General features: G+C 39.9%; 1 protein-coding gene across 1 annotated transcript; it reads right to left on the bottom strand.

Annotated features, from left to right (window-relative positions):
• Positions 1-294: 294 nt before the first annotated feature.
• LOC117288121 (bifunctional purine biosynthesis protein PURH-like) lies at positions 295-13100 on the bottom strand. Its single transcript, XM_033768822.1, is given in 11 exon segments — positions 295-456; positions 1967-2056; positions 3469-3554; positions 4982-5369; positions 6111-6183; positions 7467-7545; positions 8055-8143; positions 8825-8891; positions 9696-9772; positions 11226-11352; positions 12933-13100. Coding segments are annotated over 11 exon segments (1245 nt in total). The 5' UTR covers positions 12955-13100; the 3' UTR covers positions 295-309.
• Between the last annotated feature and the right edge of the window lie 5443 nt (positions 13101-18543).

The raw sequence follows: 18543 nt of genomic DNA, 5'->3' as shown, positions 1-18543 counted from the left end.
TGTTTTTCTGATTTACACATGTATGCAAGGGCAAAAAAAACCAGAAAACGAACCAAAGTAGGAAGGATATCATGCCTGTACTTTGTAGAGGTGAGGATCAACGGTGCAATCAAAGTTCGAAATTAGCAGTCGCCCCGTCGCCAAATGTGACTAAAAACAGTCAGACCTGTTCACACAGCTCTGCAACCTTACGAAGACCGTGCCTATCACCCCGATCTCAAAAAGTTATCAAGTCGGGATACAATCATCGTCAACGTTAAGCAATTTGGAAAGTTAGAGACTCGACACAACATTTGAATTTCAAGACATTTATTTGTTCAACTGTACTGCTTTTACATCAAAATTTATGCTGACCACTACGAATACCACAAGACCAATGCCGACCAAACGGTTGTTTCTACTTGACAGTACTGCGTTTTATTGCGACCAAAGAGATCTCACAAGGATGCTACCATGCTGTTTTTTAGATAATGGCGTTCCCACTCGACTTTGCCCCTCTTATTGTTTGATACAAACTGGCTATGCTTATTTTGAGCATGTTCAAAATAAGCATGGGGAGAGAACGCAACTTCCCGACCTAGGAAATCCCACCCCGACCAAACCACTCTAATGGAGATCCTCCCACTTTTTGCCCCCGATTGGCCACGCTCTCGGCCACTTTTCCATCACAGTGGAAGCGGCGTCTATTTTTAAAAAATTTTTTTGCAAGTTGCCAGACTTGAAGGCCACTTCAAGGTGTGGGCTACAATTATTTTTTCCAGAGGCTGTACGGATGTAGGCTTGGGTATCATCAGTCCGAAGCCTGGCCGGTAATGCACAAAGCACCACCTCCCATGTCTATAATATGGGTGTTACTAGTCACAGCTTGAGTAAAACATGTTTTGCTTGTCACAATAACTGAGGGATACAGTTGTAAAATCCCAAAGAGATCGTAAAATGGTTTGACAAGTCTTAAGTCTTGGCATGTTCTTCATTGAATGTGGCCTCAATCGCGACCGTTGTTTAAGTTTACAAACATGTAAAATCTTGCGTGCAACCCAAAAATTGAATTGAGTCATTCGCCAGGCGAGTTTAAAAAAAAAGTTAAGGAAAATCCCTTGCAATCCAAGACTGCAAAAACATGGTCGGCCTTACGGTCAGGTTTACAGGGATGTGTTAGGCTGTTGAAAAAACAAAACTGAACTCGAAAACTTGCGAGCACGGAGCCCAATTATTAACACTTATCTTTGGTTTTAAAAGCCCTCCTCTGCAACCTGGGGCTTTATACGCCCAGGGATGCCAGTGACTCTTTCTTTCAGAGCCTGAACAAAAATTGCAGCGATGAGAGGGGGTAACAGAGGGCGCTTTCCTGCATTTGGAATAGTCTTTCCCAAAGGCGTCAATGATTGGTACTGCAAGTGTAGTATGTACTGCACTTTATCTTAATTGACTGCTAACACCTTGGGTCAAGGCTAGTTCATACCTGCCATCTGCGTAGTGGTTGAGATGACGGCGAGTTGACGGCACATATTTTCTCCGGCCAGATGAAATACGAAACGCCGGAACTCTGTTTTCATTTAAAATATATTTTCTCCGGCCAGATAAATACGGAGCGCCGTAAATCATTTTTCTAAAAATTAATTTTTTTCCGGCCAGCTGAAACACGGAGCGCCGGAAAAAAAACGGGGGAAAATTTGAAAAAGCGTGAATTCCAGCAAAAGCCGGAAAACTGGCATCCCTGAATACGCCTCACTTATGCATGAGTACGTCACAGTTCTAACCCACAATGAGGCCACAGGCACAGCCACTGCAAGCGGCGGTGGACTTGCGCCTATACCTCAGTAGGGTAAGAATTATGACATGATGCATGAATATTAGGAGAGACATGCAGGATGTTAGCTTCATTTCTGAAGAAAAAAAAAACACAAGAAAAAACAGGGAGAAATCACATCCCTGGGTTTACATAAACTTGAGAACAGTCACTTACCGTGAGAATACAGTATTTGCCGCCCTTCTTCTTGGCCAGGATTTCAAATGCCTCAGGCTCGTACCCAGGGGCTATTATACCATCCGATACCTAGAAAAACACAAACAATTAACATTGTTTATTATTAATCAGAGGTATCCAAAACAGAGGTTTCGGAATGGGCCATATCGAGGGGGGGGGGGGGTTACAAAGTAGCAGCAGACTTACAGCTGTAAATCTGTCTTTCTCTTTATAGTGCCCGATTTCATAAAGCTGCCTAAGCAAGACAAACATTGCTTATTTATTTTTCTGGTAGGCAAATATTAGCAGTCGATACCAGTCACAAAGGGTTCATGTGTCATGATATTTTATTTTGGCTGGTAACCAAACTCTGATGAACGTAATTTTTTTGTGCTTAAAGCCATTGGACCCTTTCGGTTCAGAAAAAAAAAAAAAGTTCACAGATTTACAAATAACTTACAGGGTTTACAGAAGGTAGTGGTGAAAGACTTCTCTTGAAATATTATTCCATGAAATGCTTTACTTTTTGAGAAAACAGCAAAACGATATCAATTCTCGTTAACGAGAATTACGGATTTATTTTAAACACATGTCATGACACGGCGAAACGCGCGGAAACCAAGGGTGGGTTTTCCCGTTATTTTCTCCCGACTCCGATGACAGATTGAGCCTAAATTTTCACAGGTTTGTTATTTGATATAGAAGTTGTGGTACACGAAGTGTAGGCCTTGGACAATACTGTTTACCGAAAGGGTCCAATGGCTTTAAGCAGCTCTATGAAATTGGTTGAAGCCCAATTTCATAGAGCTGCTCAAGCAAAAAGTATTTAAGAGCTCTATGAAAATGGGCCCTGGATTTATTGCAGACATGTAACTTTGTTGTTGCAAAAAAATAAGGGTGGCAACAGCAAAGCACACAAAAACTACATTTTTTTATCTAAAATTGTTTTAATCCATCACAAAATGTCAAACAAAAATTATGGTAGGGGAAAATTTGTTGTGTTGTTCATAAGGAACACACCCATGTTCTACCACCCCTCTAAAGGTATATTCATCACCCCAGCCCTAACCCTCAACCTAACTCTAACCCTGGCCAAAAACCTCACCATAACCCTCCCCCACCCTCTACCTAGCCCTCCCCGCCCTCACCCAAACCCTCCCCACCCTCAACCTCACCCTAACCCTCACCCAGACGCTAACCCTAATCTTCACCCCCACCCTGACATTAACCTTAATCCTCACCCTCACCCTGACGCTAACCCCAATCCTCACCCTCACCCTCACCCTAACCCTGACGCTAACCCTAATCCTCACCCTCACCCTGACGCTAACCCCAATCCTCACCCTCACCCTAACCCTAACCCTCACCCTGACGCTAACCCCAATCCTCACCCTCACCCTAACCCTCACCCTGACGCTAACCCTAGCGTGTAGATCAAGTGGGGTTCTTGGTACATAGGGTTGTCTGAACATAGGAGTGATACAATAAAAAAGAAAATTTACCTCTCTAGCGATAATCTTTGCAGTGGGGACGTCACAAATGTCCGACAGAGCAACAAAGTCACCGAATGAGGACATACGATCAGCACCTACAAAGGAACAAAATGACAAAAGCTTTACGAAATGTTCAAAGCTTGGATTTTGTTTCAACTAGAGGAAGATTGAATGTAACCCTTATATAACTGAAGATATATCAACCTATAAAGCCCGGTTCATACTTCCTGCGAATGCAAATGCGAAGCGAATTTGACGTCACAACTATCCTTTCGCAGCGATATTCGCAAGTGAGTTGAACGGAGCTGCACTGCTGCGAATATTCATTGCGATTTTTGTGACGTCAACATTCGCTTCCCGTTCGCATTCGCAGGAAGTATGAACCGGGCTTTAGACTTGCTACAGATTTGGTGTCATGGCTAGGTAAGATCTGGTATTTTTGATCAGCAGAGAGTGGGCTCGAGTCCCTGTCGTGACACTTGAGTCATTGAGCAAGACACTCGCTCAAGATCCTCAGAACTTTCCCGAGTTCTGTGAAAGAATTCACAGGCACATTACTCGGGTGGGATTTGAACCAATGACCTTCGCAATTCTAGAGCAGTGACATACTTACAACACTAACAATTAAATCGTTTGCAGTACCAGCTGCCAAAACATAGAATTCAAACTGCCTCTATACAATCCCGGCCATATCTTGTTGGCACCCCCCCCCCCCCCCCCACCTGCCCCCTTTCAATATTGGTTCTCATTGCACGGTCTTCAGCATTCCAGTCAACATTGAGCGGGGGGACGGGGACAAGGGAGACAATATTTATTGTTATACCTCGGTAACAAACTGTGAAGTTTGATTGGTCGAGAACCAATCATGTGACGCGCAACAAAAACGCATGTTACATGGCTCGACGGGCCGGGTAACATGAAAATTAATGTACACCGGTGTACATCACATTGATCGTTCCCAGCGTTAGTCGATTTCCAGCGCTGTGTGAAACAACTGCAGGCTCGAGGGAATTGTTTCTTGTTCGTCTGCTCATTAAACAATGAATAGTCCGTCGTAATAATGTTTGAAGATGACAACAGAACTTTGAGAAGAGGAATAACAATTATACACAGGTATAACAAAACAATTGTTGCACGTTGTGACTGGGGTCCATGGGGTTTGTACACCCTCAAGGGGAAATGGCACCCTCGGCTTCGCCTCGGGTTCCATTTCCACCCTCGAGTGTACAAAACGCCATGGACCCCGTCACAATGTGCAACAATTGTATATTGTCAGGGGGAAGCGGACAGGGAATGGTTATTGTAATGCATTTTAACACATTTTGGCCGGGATTGTAGCTACAGGGCATTCTCAGTGGTCCAGTTTGTATAACACTGCTCTACATTAGCAAAGGTCGTATGTTCCAACCCTACCCGAGTAATATGCCTGTGAATTCTTTCATAGAACTCAGGAAAGTACCGAGTATACAGTGCTAAGACACATCGGTGTATATGGGTAAAATCCAAAATGAATAAACCAAACCTCTTGCTCTGGCATAAGCTGTGGCCAGCGGGGTTAACGGCATCATGTCAGCTACCATACACAGCTTCGCCTGCTCTGGACTCAACTCATACCCAACAGCAGCACCGGCGGGGCTGACGTGCTTGAAAGAGGACGCCGCCGGCATCCCGAGTGCGGCGCGCAACTCCTTGACCAGCTGACAGGCATTGAGGGCATCGCAGAGGTTGATGAACCCAGGGGAACCGTTGAGCACCTTCAGAGGGAGCTCCTCGCGGTAGGTGAAGAGTTGAGCGGGCTTCTGGTGGGGGTTGGTCCCATAGCGGAGGCTAAGTTGGGAGGCATTGCTGCAGTACTGCTGACGGAAGTAATCTGATATGGCTACATCGTAGAGGGCTGTGTGACTGAATGCCTGGTCCGCACAAAAAGGCAAAGAAAACAAAACAAAGTTATTCCGACAGTCGAAGTTATCACACTCGCGTCAGTTTCTGTAAACCAAAACTGACAGTCGAAGTTATCACACTCACGTCAGTTTCTGTAAACCAAAACTTAGAATCTGCCGAGTCGCAAGCATTGTCCATCATTTTAAACAACCAGTTTCGTGGAATTCCAATGTTCTGCTGGCAAATGCGGTCGGGGACAATGGGTCATCAAGACAAGAATCACGACCACCAGTTTACTTAATACGTAATATTGCATAAGCAACTATTAACCCATTCTTAACAATACAAAGAGTTGTTTTTATCAAACAGCAAATACATATTTGTTCCCTTTGCCCTTTCAAAGGCAGGGTGTACTTTTGGTAATCCTCAACAACCAATATCTTCACTTGGTGTATCCTGACATACGCATAAAAAAAGAAAATACGGTGAAAAACCTGTTTAAAAATCTGAGACCTCATTCGTGAGGTCTCGAAATCAAGCATCTGAAAACACACAACTTTGTGTGACAAGGGTGTTTTTTCTTCCATTATTATCTCGCAACTTCGACAACCAATTGAGTTCAAATTTTCACAGGTTTGTTATGTTGTGCATATGTTGAGATAGACCAAGTGAGAAGATTGGTCTTTGACAATTACCAAAGGTGTCCAGTGTCTTTAAAACCTGTTTCAAAACCTGCCTAAAAATCTAAAATCGGCAGGAGATGGACATACCTTGACAGCGAGCTGTTGTCTGGTTTCTAGTGCGGTATCTTTGTCCTGGTTGCTTTCTAGTTCTTGAAGAACCCTGTCAGAAAATTACGATCATTCGTGCGAATGCGAAAAAAAATAGTTAGTAATCAACACGCAAATCATGATAAAAGTTAAACAATCCTTTCAATAGACCAAAATATACATATCTCATGCACCACTAGTCCACTTAAGGGGCAGAACCATTATGAGAGGAAATAAAAAAGAACGACCCTCAAATGAACAAGGTTTTGCTAGTGATTAGCATTTCTCTATTGACCAGCAGCCGATTTCACGAAACTTTACGCATGCGTAAGTCCACTTGCGCAACGTTTATGGCGCAAGTTGCTCCATAAACGTTGCACAAGTGAATTGAACATTGCGCAAGTGAATTAAATATTGCCCAAGTGCATTGAACATTGCCCAAGTGAATTGAACGTTGCCCAAGTGAATTGAATGTTGCGCAAGTGAATTGAGCGTTGCCCAAGAGAATTGAACGTTGCGCAAGTGGACTTATGCAGTTGCGTAAAGTTTCGTGAAAACGGCTGCTGAGGAGCACCAGATTCAAGCACTGGTGTTCCTGTTCAGCAGAGCCGGGTTTGAGTCCCGGTTGTAAACACTTGCGTCCTTTAAAGCAAGACACTATAATCATGATTGCTTCGTAAAAGTTGGGGAGGTAGTGCTTTCTGCTCTACCAGCCATGCTTCTGATTGATGATACCCATGCCTACATCCATAAGGACTGTAAAGGGGGGTAACCCTGTTTCAGCCCCAGGAGTAGGGGGCAACGACCCCTGGAAAAATAAATGATTGTAGCCCACACAACTTGAAGTGGCCTTCTGGCCTGGTTTATGGGACTTTCATTATCAAAAAAATAAAAAATTGTAAAATAAGGACAATGATCTACTTCAGAGCAACTATAAATATAAATATGAATAGTAAACTTGCGGGTACAACCATGGGTAAAAACTCTTTTGAAGGAGTAGTGGCTCTGAAAAGAGCCGGTTTGGTCTCGATGTTTCGAACAGTATACTCTGCTTTCTCCTGAAGACGAGCAAAGTATACTGTTCGAAACGTCGAGACCAAACCGGCTCTTTTCAGAGCCACCACTCCTTCAAAAGAGTTTTTACCCATGGTTGTACCCGCAAGTTTACTATTCATATTTATATAGTTGCTCTTATTCTCCACACAATGCAAAGCTTCAAACACCATTTAATGATCTAATTATTTGACACCGCCATGACCCTAGAAAGCATTTTTCCTTTGACCTCTTGAGAGAGGTCGTCCCTAGCCCGATAACATAATTAGTATAAGGCCAATGACCTGTGTTTGTCTGACTAACCTGTTATAGTCTTTGGGGTCACACACCACCGTGACCCTGGAATGGTTCTTGGCTGCTGCACGAAGCAAAGTAACGCCACCTGAACAAAATTCAACAGACAATAAGTTTGCATCGGGGATAAAGAATATTCATTTTGGTTTTATCCATATACACTGATGTGTGTTAGCACTGCATAGCCTACTAAATACTTTCCCGAGTTTTGTAAAAAAAATCACAGGCATATTACTTGACCAGTTAACATAGAGATTGGCATGAATCACTTTTAACAATGTTTTACTGGGATTCAGGTTTTAGTGTAATAATAAATATTAAAAAAATTACTGATTCTCTTCTGAATTTTTTCAGGTACATTCATTTTGCCTCAATTTCCATGCTGCCACCAAATTGAAAGTGAAAACAGTGACACTTGTTTTTTTCTCCTTTTTTCTGCTGGAAGGATTTGACAGCATTTTGGAGGGATTGTTACTGATCTAGTATCTATAAATGGAGTTTCAATATTAAAACAAGTGGGTTTTTTGTGTTTGTTTTGGGGTTACCAATCCTATGTTTTGCTTACAAAGAACACTTCATTCTTGCATTCAGACTCACCAATGTCAATCTGCTCCACAGCGGTTGCCACGGTAACATCCGGTTCGGCGATGGTCGACTCGAATGGGTAGAGATTACAAGCAACCAATCTTTGTGAAAATAAAAAAAAAAATTAATCATTTCAAAGCACTACTTTATTTGCTGCACAACACTTTTCATTCAAAGCATAGATGCCACTGTGGTAACGAAAAAAAAACGGAAAACCAAAGAATGAATGTCAGGAGTGATTACCACGCTTGCCATCACCATTCTTCTGTTGACCCCTTGCACGCGCGTCACACGCGGCGACTGATGCCACGCTCACCATGTTGGTGGGCAAGTTAGGTTTACGTGTATTAACGCCATGTCGCCTAAAAAGCGCACTTCACTGCATAACGCACAGCATAGAGTTTTAAATAAAAACGCACAGTGAAATTGCCCACCAGTATTGCGCATTCAAGATTTTTTCAGATGAGGACGTCAGGTGAAATGGGTCAATACGTACAAGCGCAGAATTTCTGCACTAGCTGTGTAAACATAGAATGCCTAGAAACGTGGAGTACGCATGCGCACAGGCCAAAATTCCCTACCCAGGAAATACGCTTAGCCTAAGCACAGAATTCCCTGCTTCTGCAAGCGCCGATTCTGTGCTTACTGTAAGCAGAGCCATGAAATTGGTCCGAGCAGTGCATTCAAACTACTAACTCTAAGACCTATTCCACCATGTCCATGTACCTGACAAACTGACTAGCAGTCCATTTGGCTTAATAATTCCAAGACCTATTACGTACCGGACAAACTGAAAGCCTTGTTGGTTCATATCAGCGACATCTTGCTCTATCTTCCTGGACAAAATGCCTGAAAACCAAACAGAAAGAAGGACCGATAAGAACTAATGACCACTCCAGGAAATATCTCAATTTTTTGTCCATCAGCAGAGTGTGGTTTCGCATCCTGATCGTGACAATTGTGTCCCTGAGCGAAATACTCCAAAAATTGCTTCACTCCACTCAGGGTTTAATGGGTACCTGTGAGGACAGAGACGGTTCTAGCGATTGTTTTAGCTTAGTTTAGTAGCTTATTTGTTGCCCAGGCTGTATACTCCCCTAACTTCTAACAAATTTGATTTATTGCTCGCCACTAAATTCAGGGATGTGATAGGCTATGGAGAAGAAAACCAGAACTCTAGGGGCAAAGCGCGAAAGCTTGCGAGCTTGAAAACTTACGAGCATGAACATTTTTTCTTTGGTTTAAAAGCCCTACTTTGCTATTTGGGGTGTTGTTATACGATTTTATGTTCATTCTTTTATGAATTTGATCTTTAACCCCTTTTAAATTAGGGGGGGTGGGGTGGGGTGGCGTCAAACAAAACCAGAAGTTCTGTTTTTTTTTAGGGCAAAAAAAGAAAAGAAATTCCGATTAAAAACAGAGAAATCACAACGCTGAAAATTGGTCAACAAAACCGGCGTTCTATTTTTTTTAGGGCAAAAAGAAAGAAAAAAAATTCCGATTAAAAACAGAGAAATTACATCGCTGAAAATTGGTCAACAAAACCGGCGTTCTATTTTTTTAGGGCAAAAAGAAAGAAAAGAAATTCCGATTAAAAACAGAGAAATTACATCGCTGAAAATTGGTCAAGCTACAACCCTGAGCGCTACTAACCAGCATGTACAGCAGGGTGTAGGGTCTTCACACGCCCACCAAGCATTTCTGGAGCTCCAGTCACAGAGGCCACATCACTAAAGCAGGAAAAAAGACAAGAAGTAAACGTTCATGAGCATTTTCACCAAACAAAAATATGTTCCACATTCACCAGACCACTCAAAATTACCAATTTCAATCTGAGAGAAGATTGGTACAGGTCAGACTGACTTGGAACTTTCATCTTTGAAAGGGCAAGGCACTTTTCATTTTGCAAAGGGCACTTCAATTGGATAACCTTAAGAGTCACTGGGAAACCTTTGAAGGGGCACCAAGGCCAAACCCATAGCCTCCGTGGCCTGCCTCCAATTCCAGGCCCGAGAGGTCTAATCAGAACCAACCCTTTATAAAAAAAATATTTGGTTAGAATGAAGTCTACAGCAGCTTTCAATAGTAGCCATGGAAATTGTAGAAGGAAGTAAGTGTCATTGCCGAGCAGATAAGAGCACCGAACTTATATTCTGGTGTTTCTGTTCGGCAGAGTGTGTGTTCGAGTCCAAGTCGTGACACTTGTGTCCTTTAAAAAGCAAGACACTTAACCATTTGCTTCGCCCTTCGGGTGTAACAGAAAGCCATTGGTCCCATGTGTTGTGAACTCAGTGCAATTATCGAAAGAGAAAGGGGTTCGCCCCAGTGTTCCTGGTTTGATTGGCTGCATATTGCATCACAGCACCTTGTAAACCATTGCACGATGCTAGCTGTAAAGGAATGGGTGTCATACTTTAAATCGTAGCTCCACATACCTTGCCGGAAAATAATAATAATACCAACAAACTCTTATAATTATAGCATCCCTTTATTCATTCTTATGGGGAGTATACAACCTGGGCTACTGTTTTCCAGTGCTCCAAAGGCTTTTTCATTCTCAATATCAACCTGTACCCTCCCAGGTACCCATTTATACCCCTGGGTGAAGAGAGGCAATCATAGTAAAGTATCTTGCTCAAGGAAACAAGCGTCATGACCGGGATTCAAACCAACACTCAAGTGACTGAACCACCCATACTTGAATTTGATGCTCTTAAAGGCAGTGGACACTATTGGTAATGACTCAAAATAACTATCATCATAAAACCTTTCTTGATTACCAGTAATGGGGAGAGGTTGATAGTATAAAACATTGTGAAAAACAGCTCCCTCTGAAATGATGTAGTTTTCTAGAAATCAGTAATTTTCCACGAATTTGATTTTGAGACCTCAAGTTTAGAACTTGAGGTCTCGAAATCAAGCATCAGAAAGCACACAAATTCGTGTGACGGAGGGTGTTTTTTCTTTCATTATCTCGCAACTTCGACAACCGATTGAGCTCAAATTTTTACAGGTTTGTTATTTTATGCATATGTTGAGATACACCAACTGTGTAGACTAGTCTTTGACAACTACCAATAGTGTCAACTGTCTTTAACCACACGGCCATGATGACACCCTGTGCACTTTGATATGCCCCTTTAGGGCTGTTAAAAAGCGCTATACATGTATATAAAACCTCACCTGACCGGAATCCCAGCATCCTTGATTGCTTTGGCCGTCCCTCCAGACGCAACAAGATGCAGCCCCAGAGCATGGAGACGCTTTGCAAAATCAATCAGTCCGGTCTTATTGGAGACACTTAAAAGTGCTGTGGACGAAGTAACAAATAATAATAATAAGGCGCACTTTACCGAAAACATTCCAAGGTGCCCGTCTGGAAAAAATTAAAGATTGAGTTAAAGTATTGTCAAGATGTTGGAAAGCAAGCATGAATGAACTGAATAAAATGCCGTTTATTAATATTAAAATGATTTAGGGGTTGAACAAAGAATGGACCAAATCATTTCAAAAATTTACCCAGTCAGTTTCCCTTGTGGTTTATATTGATACTAACACTAATGAACAAGTGTATTTGAAGTTTCTGCTGGAAGAGAGTGATAATGTGCATTTTGTCTGATGAGGTATATCCGGAAGTTAATTTCAGAGAGTCCCAAAACTTGATCCGAAACTATCAAATAAATAGTAAAAATTAAATTCAGAGTCTTACATTGAATGCTGCATACCTAGATATACAAACAAAATAATAATAAAAATAATAAATAATAAGTACAAACAATAAATAAACAATAAAAATAATTATAATATTTTTGACCCGCTTCCTTCTGCCCCACCCTAGCCCCATAAATAAATATAAATACGTAGGGCTATCTACTCCTAGAACTATGCGGTTTTGTTCCGCTATCGTCTCTCCAGTAAAGATAGCGGAACCAAACCACATAGTTCTACTAGGTAGGAGTTAGGGCAGAGATGCCAAGTCCAGAGGCCAGCTTTGCGTGAGATTTTTCAAAGCTCACCACCCCCCCCCCCCCCCCCCCTCCACCTCCTTGCGTTTTTTGTACACATGAGCGCAATTTGGCAATGCATTGTCGTTAATTTTTATTTTTTTCCCGGTCTGGCCCCAATGCGTGAGACAATGGTTGCTGTGCGTGTGAGCGTGAGACAGAGCCCAAATGCATGAGTCTCACGGCTAATGCATGAGACTTGGTAGGTCTGTAAGGGCTATTATGACAATGATACGATACAATTTTAGGAAATGAACACGATGAAGTGGATTTGTCCTATATCATGAAAGAAGTTCATCAGGCTGGTAAAATATCAACTTAATAAATGAATTTTCTACGAAACACAGCCAATACTCACGTAATTTTCGTTTATGTTTCGACTAGTTTCACTGGTGGTGCCTTGTTCTGATCTGAGGATGACTAGTGAAACTAGAATTGCTACATGTAGTAAAAACGTAAACGAAAATTACAAGAGTATTGGCTGTGTTTCATAGAAAATTCATTTATTAAGTTGGATTTGTCCTATATTTTACAATAACATTAACAACGTGGTTTGATTTTTAATTGGGGTCCATCACACCTCCCACAAACTGCCAAATCCCCCAACAAATGGACATGCAAAATGTCTGATTTTTACGACATTATACAAACAAATTAAATTAGATAGGACCTATTTCAAGGAAGCGAAAGGTTTTGATATCAGTGGTGCTGGGGCCAAGGATACGGAGTGGATTGGACCGATTTATGGGGCTACCGTACCACCATCCATCGGGTGGGCGGCCAGACCGAACATAATTATCATGGTAAATGTCATACAATATTCAAATATTAATAATAATAATACCATAGTCACAACTTGAATAATAGGAACAAAATCAGTTCTTACCAATTTCACCACTTGCTGCCATGATTTAAAATCCGGTGAGATAACGAAGAAATATTGATTTAAGAATGTCACTTCTGAAGAAGTTCAGGTATCCGCTGTCACACAGTTTAATACACAGTCAGTGTGTGAGAGTGATGTAGATAAGTAGTTGAAGCACGTGTGAATATGGCGCGCCAGCGGCCGAGCTCGCTGCACAATAACAACGTGTCTAGGTTTTACCCCAACAAAAGACGCTGAGTACATGAGCTTGAAGCCAGACTGAAGAAAATAGTCAACAACAGGTGGCGCTTTGGTACATTTTTTGTTTTGATGGATGATTGCTTCTATAAATCTCATCCAACACTCCTAAGCTCCCGCAGAAACCAGTAAACGCGGCTATTGTGAAAAAAAATCTAAATTAATACTTAAAAAAAAAAACTTTTTTTAAAGGAACATTACAGAATTGGTTTTTGCTAACAAAACACTGATGATGGTAGTGTATAATACACCATATTATGCATAAACTGACAAACCTGAACTTCCTGAAGAAGTTTGAGATCGATCGGCCATGGTCACGAGAGAATAGTGCAAAACCGATTAAATTGTTTGCATTGCATTGATGCCAAAATAAAAACGAATAAAACGCTCACTGAGCGATAAACTCCAAACGCGAAATTAGTTTTATTTATTTCTCATCAAATATGACATTTCAGACAGAAATGTTTCAAGGGATGTTTTCTACTATACCCATCTGTGATCTTCACAGTTTTTGTTTCAAATTCTGTAACTCTCGGTTTCTTGAAAACCAAACACTAACACATTTCCGGATACCTTTGCATTTCTTTCAATTTTAGGCAGGGTCTGTCAGCCTTCTTTTTTTTTTACACTAAATATCCCACAGAAAAAAAACCCCGAAATTTGAAAACGTGCTTTTTCTTCCAAACAGGTTTGCTGCAAGTTTTCGCCGAATCACTTGATATTTATCAACTTCGGTAGCCAAATAGGACCTATGTTAAAGCATATTCACGTCTCCAAAGAGTTGAGCGCAGCTCGATTGCCCGTCGGTGTTCACAATAACAAAATCTATCTGTATACATGAACGGCCCCCAAAAAGTTTTACAAATTATTTTGATTTTGATGGCGATAATTTCTTTTTGCATTATCTATCAGTTCACCCATTGATGCACGACACTAAACAAATACAAAAACAATACCCCTAAAAACAAGCCTCTTAAAAACCAACCAAATATATTTTTTGAACAACTTGAACCCCTGACTTTTCTCTCTCTCTCATTTGGCAGGTCAGCCGTTTGCTTGAACACCCGGAAGAAAACCCTGAAATTGTCCCGAAATTTTCATGAAGAGCACTTCTCAAGCCAAGAAAAAAAAACTACAAAAAAAAACTTTTAAAGACTCCCCAAAAGTTGAAAACAGAATCCACAAGACTCTTCTTTTTTTTTTTTTTTTTTTTTTGGGGGGGGGGGGGGGGTATCACAGTAGACCTAACTTCTTCATTTTTTTCCAGAGGATCTTCTGTGTTTTATTTGAGCAATTAGTAGTACGTTTTGAACTTTTCTTCTTATTTTGTTTGTTGCAATTTCTTAAACCTTTTGTGGTTGTTATGTTGAGCATTTACTTTGTTTGATCTTTACAGAAGCCTATCATTGGAGACAATTTCACACACCAAATAAAACTCAGACAAGCAACACTACTCTTGTTGTTCATACTTGAATGCTATGTTTTATGAGTCATACATGTATAGAAACAATGACAGGAAGCTTTCACACAAAAATGATGTCCTTTCTTATACAAAAATAGCACATTAAAAATTAATAACAGCCTAATAGATTAAAATTAACGGTATAAGAGGTTGTTAATAATATCACTGAGCTGCTGCAACTGTTATTCTCTAACGGTTTGGCTCATGGGGATGGGGAGAAGGAAAGCCGTTTGTAACCCATGCAGCAGGTATATCACACCTATACAAGGCTAGTCAAAACTAAGTTGACCGGGATTGGTGATTTTTTTTTTCAAGAACAAACAAATGAAACTCAAACGTTCAGTAAAACATATATTTAGCAAGCACTCTCTCCTGCTTATTAGAAAAATAGAATGAAAGAAATTTGATCATTCCTAAGAGTTATGTCTATTTTGCAAGCTGTCCACGGAATACTTGACAAAAGAAATGAATGACTTTTTGCTACTTACTCAGATGTTTAGCATTAACATTCCATGGATAGCTACAAACAAACATGCGTGCTTTCAGTAAAAAAAGGCATCCTCTTAGAAATGATCAATTTGTTTGATTCCCTTTTTTCAGATAGACAGGAAAGTATGCTTGTTTAACTATGTGATTCCCTCGAGTTTTGAGGGTCAGTTGTTGCTTTCTTCAACTTCTTTTAAACACACACTGTATTGTTGTTTGGGTTGCCTACATCAATGTAAGGTAATTTGTATACAAGTTGTCAAGATTACAACTATCATAATAAATAAATACTTTCACATTATATAATATTTGTGTATGTTTTCCTTTGGTTTGTAGCACATGACAATGTTTAAAATTATGTTTCAAATAATGCTTGACTTAAGCATGGGATTCTCCGTTTCAAAAAGCACCAATTATTTTGCTTACAGTCAAGTTCAAACTCGTTCTTAAATCTTAAACTTGATCTGCGGCGTGAATGTCCACAGAGTAAGCACATCGTACAAAGGGAACAGTTTGTGTAAACCTCATAATTGATTTCAAAAGGGACCAAGTATGGAGCATTGCGGAACACAAACCCATTGAATTAAGAAAAGCTCAGCAGCTCAGTTATTTTCACAACCCCACAGGCAATTCTAATCAACAGACATTTATTGGTAATTAATATTATTTGTTATTTTGTATCTATATACAAACATATATAACTGTCATCAATGCAGAACTCTCACATTAAATGCGAAAAAATGTTCTCCGACATCGGTTAATAAATTAAAGTGAGTATTTTACATAATATTATAATAATGCCATGATTTTTAAGCACTGACACTAATAGTATAAAATATACAAGGAAGGTAAATTGCAATCAATTTGATTAATGTACATTTCCCCCATTTGTTTTTCTTCTCCTTTTTCTTTTCGCTTGAGTCAAGAGACACAGTCCTCGAACCTTCCGCAGATTCGCGAGCCCATCTTCCTTAAGATGCTAAGCAAGAAAGTTGTGCGCACTGTGCCCAAATTACTGCCAAGTTTCTTTGCTAAGCAAATATTATTGAGTGAGGCACCAGTCCCAACAATGCTGGTAACCTTATTCTGCTAAGCAATACTTTTCTGTGCTGTTTAAAAGCAAGCTTTGTGCTGAGAGGCTTCACCAAATTGGGCCCAGTTTAATCTGCTAAGCAAATATCTATCAGTAACTTTCATGAAAGATAACTAAGACTTGTTCTGGCGAAGCTTTACTTATTAAAGGAGCTTCTGGAAAAATTTGGCCCCAAAAGAAAGTGCCAAGAAGCAGGAATTATTGTTATTATTTTTTGTGCATCTATTTTTTTAGATGTTTATTTTCGGAATTCCTTTCTCTTGCTTGTTGGCAAATAGTACCTGGTGATCAAGAACATCGTTATTAACATAACAATACCTTCATGGGTTTAAAACAAAAACATTATTAGCATTACCGATTTTACACAGGCATAAAACTCAGATAAGAAAAAAAGAAGAGCTTTACCCCCTCAAAACAAGAACATAGCGCCCTGTAATTATTTTAGAGTCACAAACAATTACCCCCGCTTGTGAACAATAAAACGAATGGTAAAGGGGGGTGGGGGGGGGGGGCAGTTAAATATCTATATTTTTTTGGAGGCTGTAAATTAGACTTGAATCTTCTTTACATATTTTAAATTTTCTCCTTCAAAGACTTCTTAGATAATGCTTTACATAATTGCTATCCCGCCACGAAAAACTCATTTTATACAAGATAATAAATACTAAAATAATTGCATTGATTTTAAATTTTGTCTACTCGGCACTAAGAGTAGCCCCTCTAAACACTGCATTTCGCCGCTCAAGTTGATACAGACCAAAGAATGCACCTATAAGCTTCAGTGTGTTGGCTTTAAAGCACTCAGGACACCTTATTGTCAAAGACCAGTATTCTCACTGTGGTGTTTCTTAACATGTTCATAAAATAACAAATTTGTAAAAATTTAAACTCAATTGGTCATTAAAGTAACCAGAGAATAATGAAAGAGTAAGTGTACGGAAAGGACCATCTTGTGAGTAAGAGTTTGTCTTCAAGATCAATTTAGTCGCACATAGTTTAGTGGCTTGGTTTTTATATCCTATGAAATCTGAACGTATTCTCTTAAAGACGCTCCTGCAAAAAAGAAACCATTCACGGGAGTACATCATAATTTTTTTGAAGGAGAAAATTAATTGAAATCCTTGACTTGGTTCACGGAGTTGGTGGTTTGTTGTAGAAGGTCCAATGTTTGACAGTGTGACATATGATGATTACGTAAGCTATGTTTAGTCAGCTATATAACAGCTTGATCCATTGCTACAACTCTTCTCTCACAATCACCAAACCAAATAACATAAAGTACCAAATTGACTGTTAGGGAAAACAATTTCTTGGCTGACCCTGTTTCCCAGCAACTGCCCTCGAAGCAGCTCTTGTATAGTTTCAACATGTAACTTTTCTCTTCATGTTAGATGAAACGAGTCTAGCGTTCAGAACTTCATATTTTGTACATTTCAATCATAATAATATCAAAAAATATTTTCTGACAACTTCTGTAAACAGAAATTTCTGCGGATATCAAATTTGTAGTGAAAAGGTGAAAATCCAAATAATTTGTGTTCTCCCCTCCAGAATATCTGACAATTTATGTAATTTGAATAATATATCAGCTTATATATCACAAAATAACTTTTTACAGCTCTTAGTACAAAAAACAACGGCCAGAGAATGATCTTCCAAAAAATTATATTTTCTTTCAAGTACGAAAATGTTTTGAAAAAGTCCAACCCTCCGCTGCAAATGTGTGAAAAATATTTAAAATGTGCAAAAAGTTCTTTTTCTGTTTTAGATTATATTTGTTGCCAGCTATATAAACAGTTCATGTGTAAACTCAGCTTATAAACACTTCCACTACGCCACTAATAAATATTCATATAAACTTACATACATGTAGCTTGAAAACCCGGGGAAAAAAACCTGATTTTGCTGAATCCAAAAGCTCTTTTGGAGTAAAAAGTGCTGATGTTTAAGGCACTGGGGTGGATTTCACAAAGTGTTAAGACGAGCCGTAAGTTTGTAATATCTCTTAGGACTAGTCCCAAGTTCTTTGTGAAATCGTCCCCTGGACACATTTGGTAAAATGTCCAAGACCAGTTTTATCGCTTCATGTATCCCAACAAATGCATAAACCAACAAATTGGTGAAAATTCAAGCTCAATTGGTCATTGAAGTTGTAAGACAGTAGTGAAGGTAGTTTGCACATATTCGTGTGCCTTCAGTTCAGCTTTAGTGGGAAATAACCTCTTACACCAAAACTATGTTACTTCCGAGGGAGTCTATTCTCACATCAACAGCTCTCCGTTGCTCGATGCCAAATAAATTGTTATGCTAATATTTTGAGTCAATATCAAATG

This window comes from Asterias rubens, chromosome 3 (assembly GCF_902459465.1).
Source record: "Asterias rubens chromosome 3, eAstRub1.3, whole genome shotgun sequence".
NCBI lineage: Eukaryota > Metazoa > Echinodermata > Asteroidea > Forcipulatida > Asteriidae > Asterias > Asterias rubens.
The sequence above is the reverse complement of the archived record's forward strand: the minus strand, read 5'-3'. Positions and strand labels throughout refer to the sequence as shown.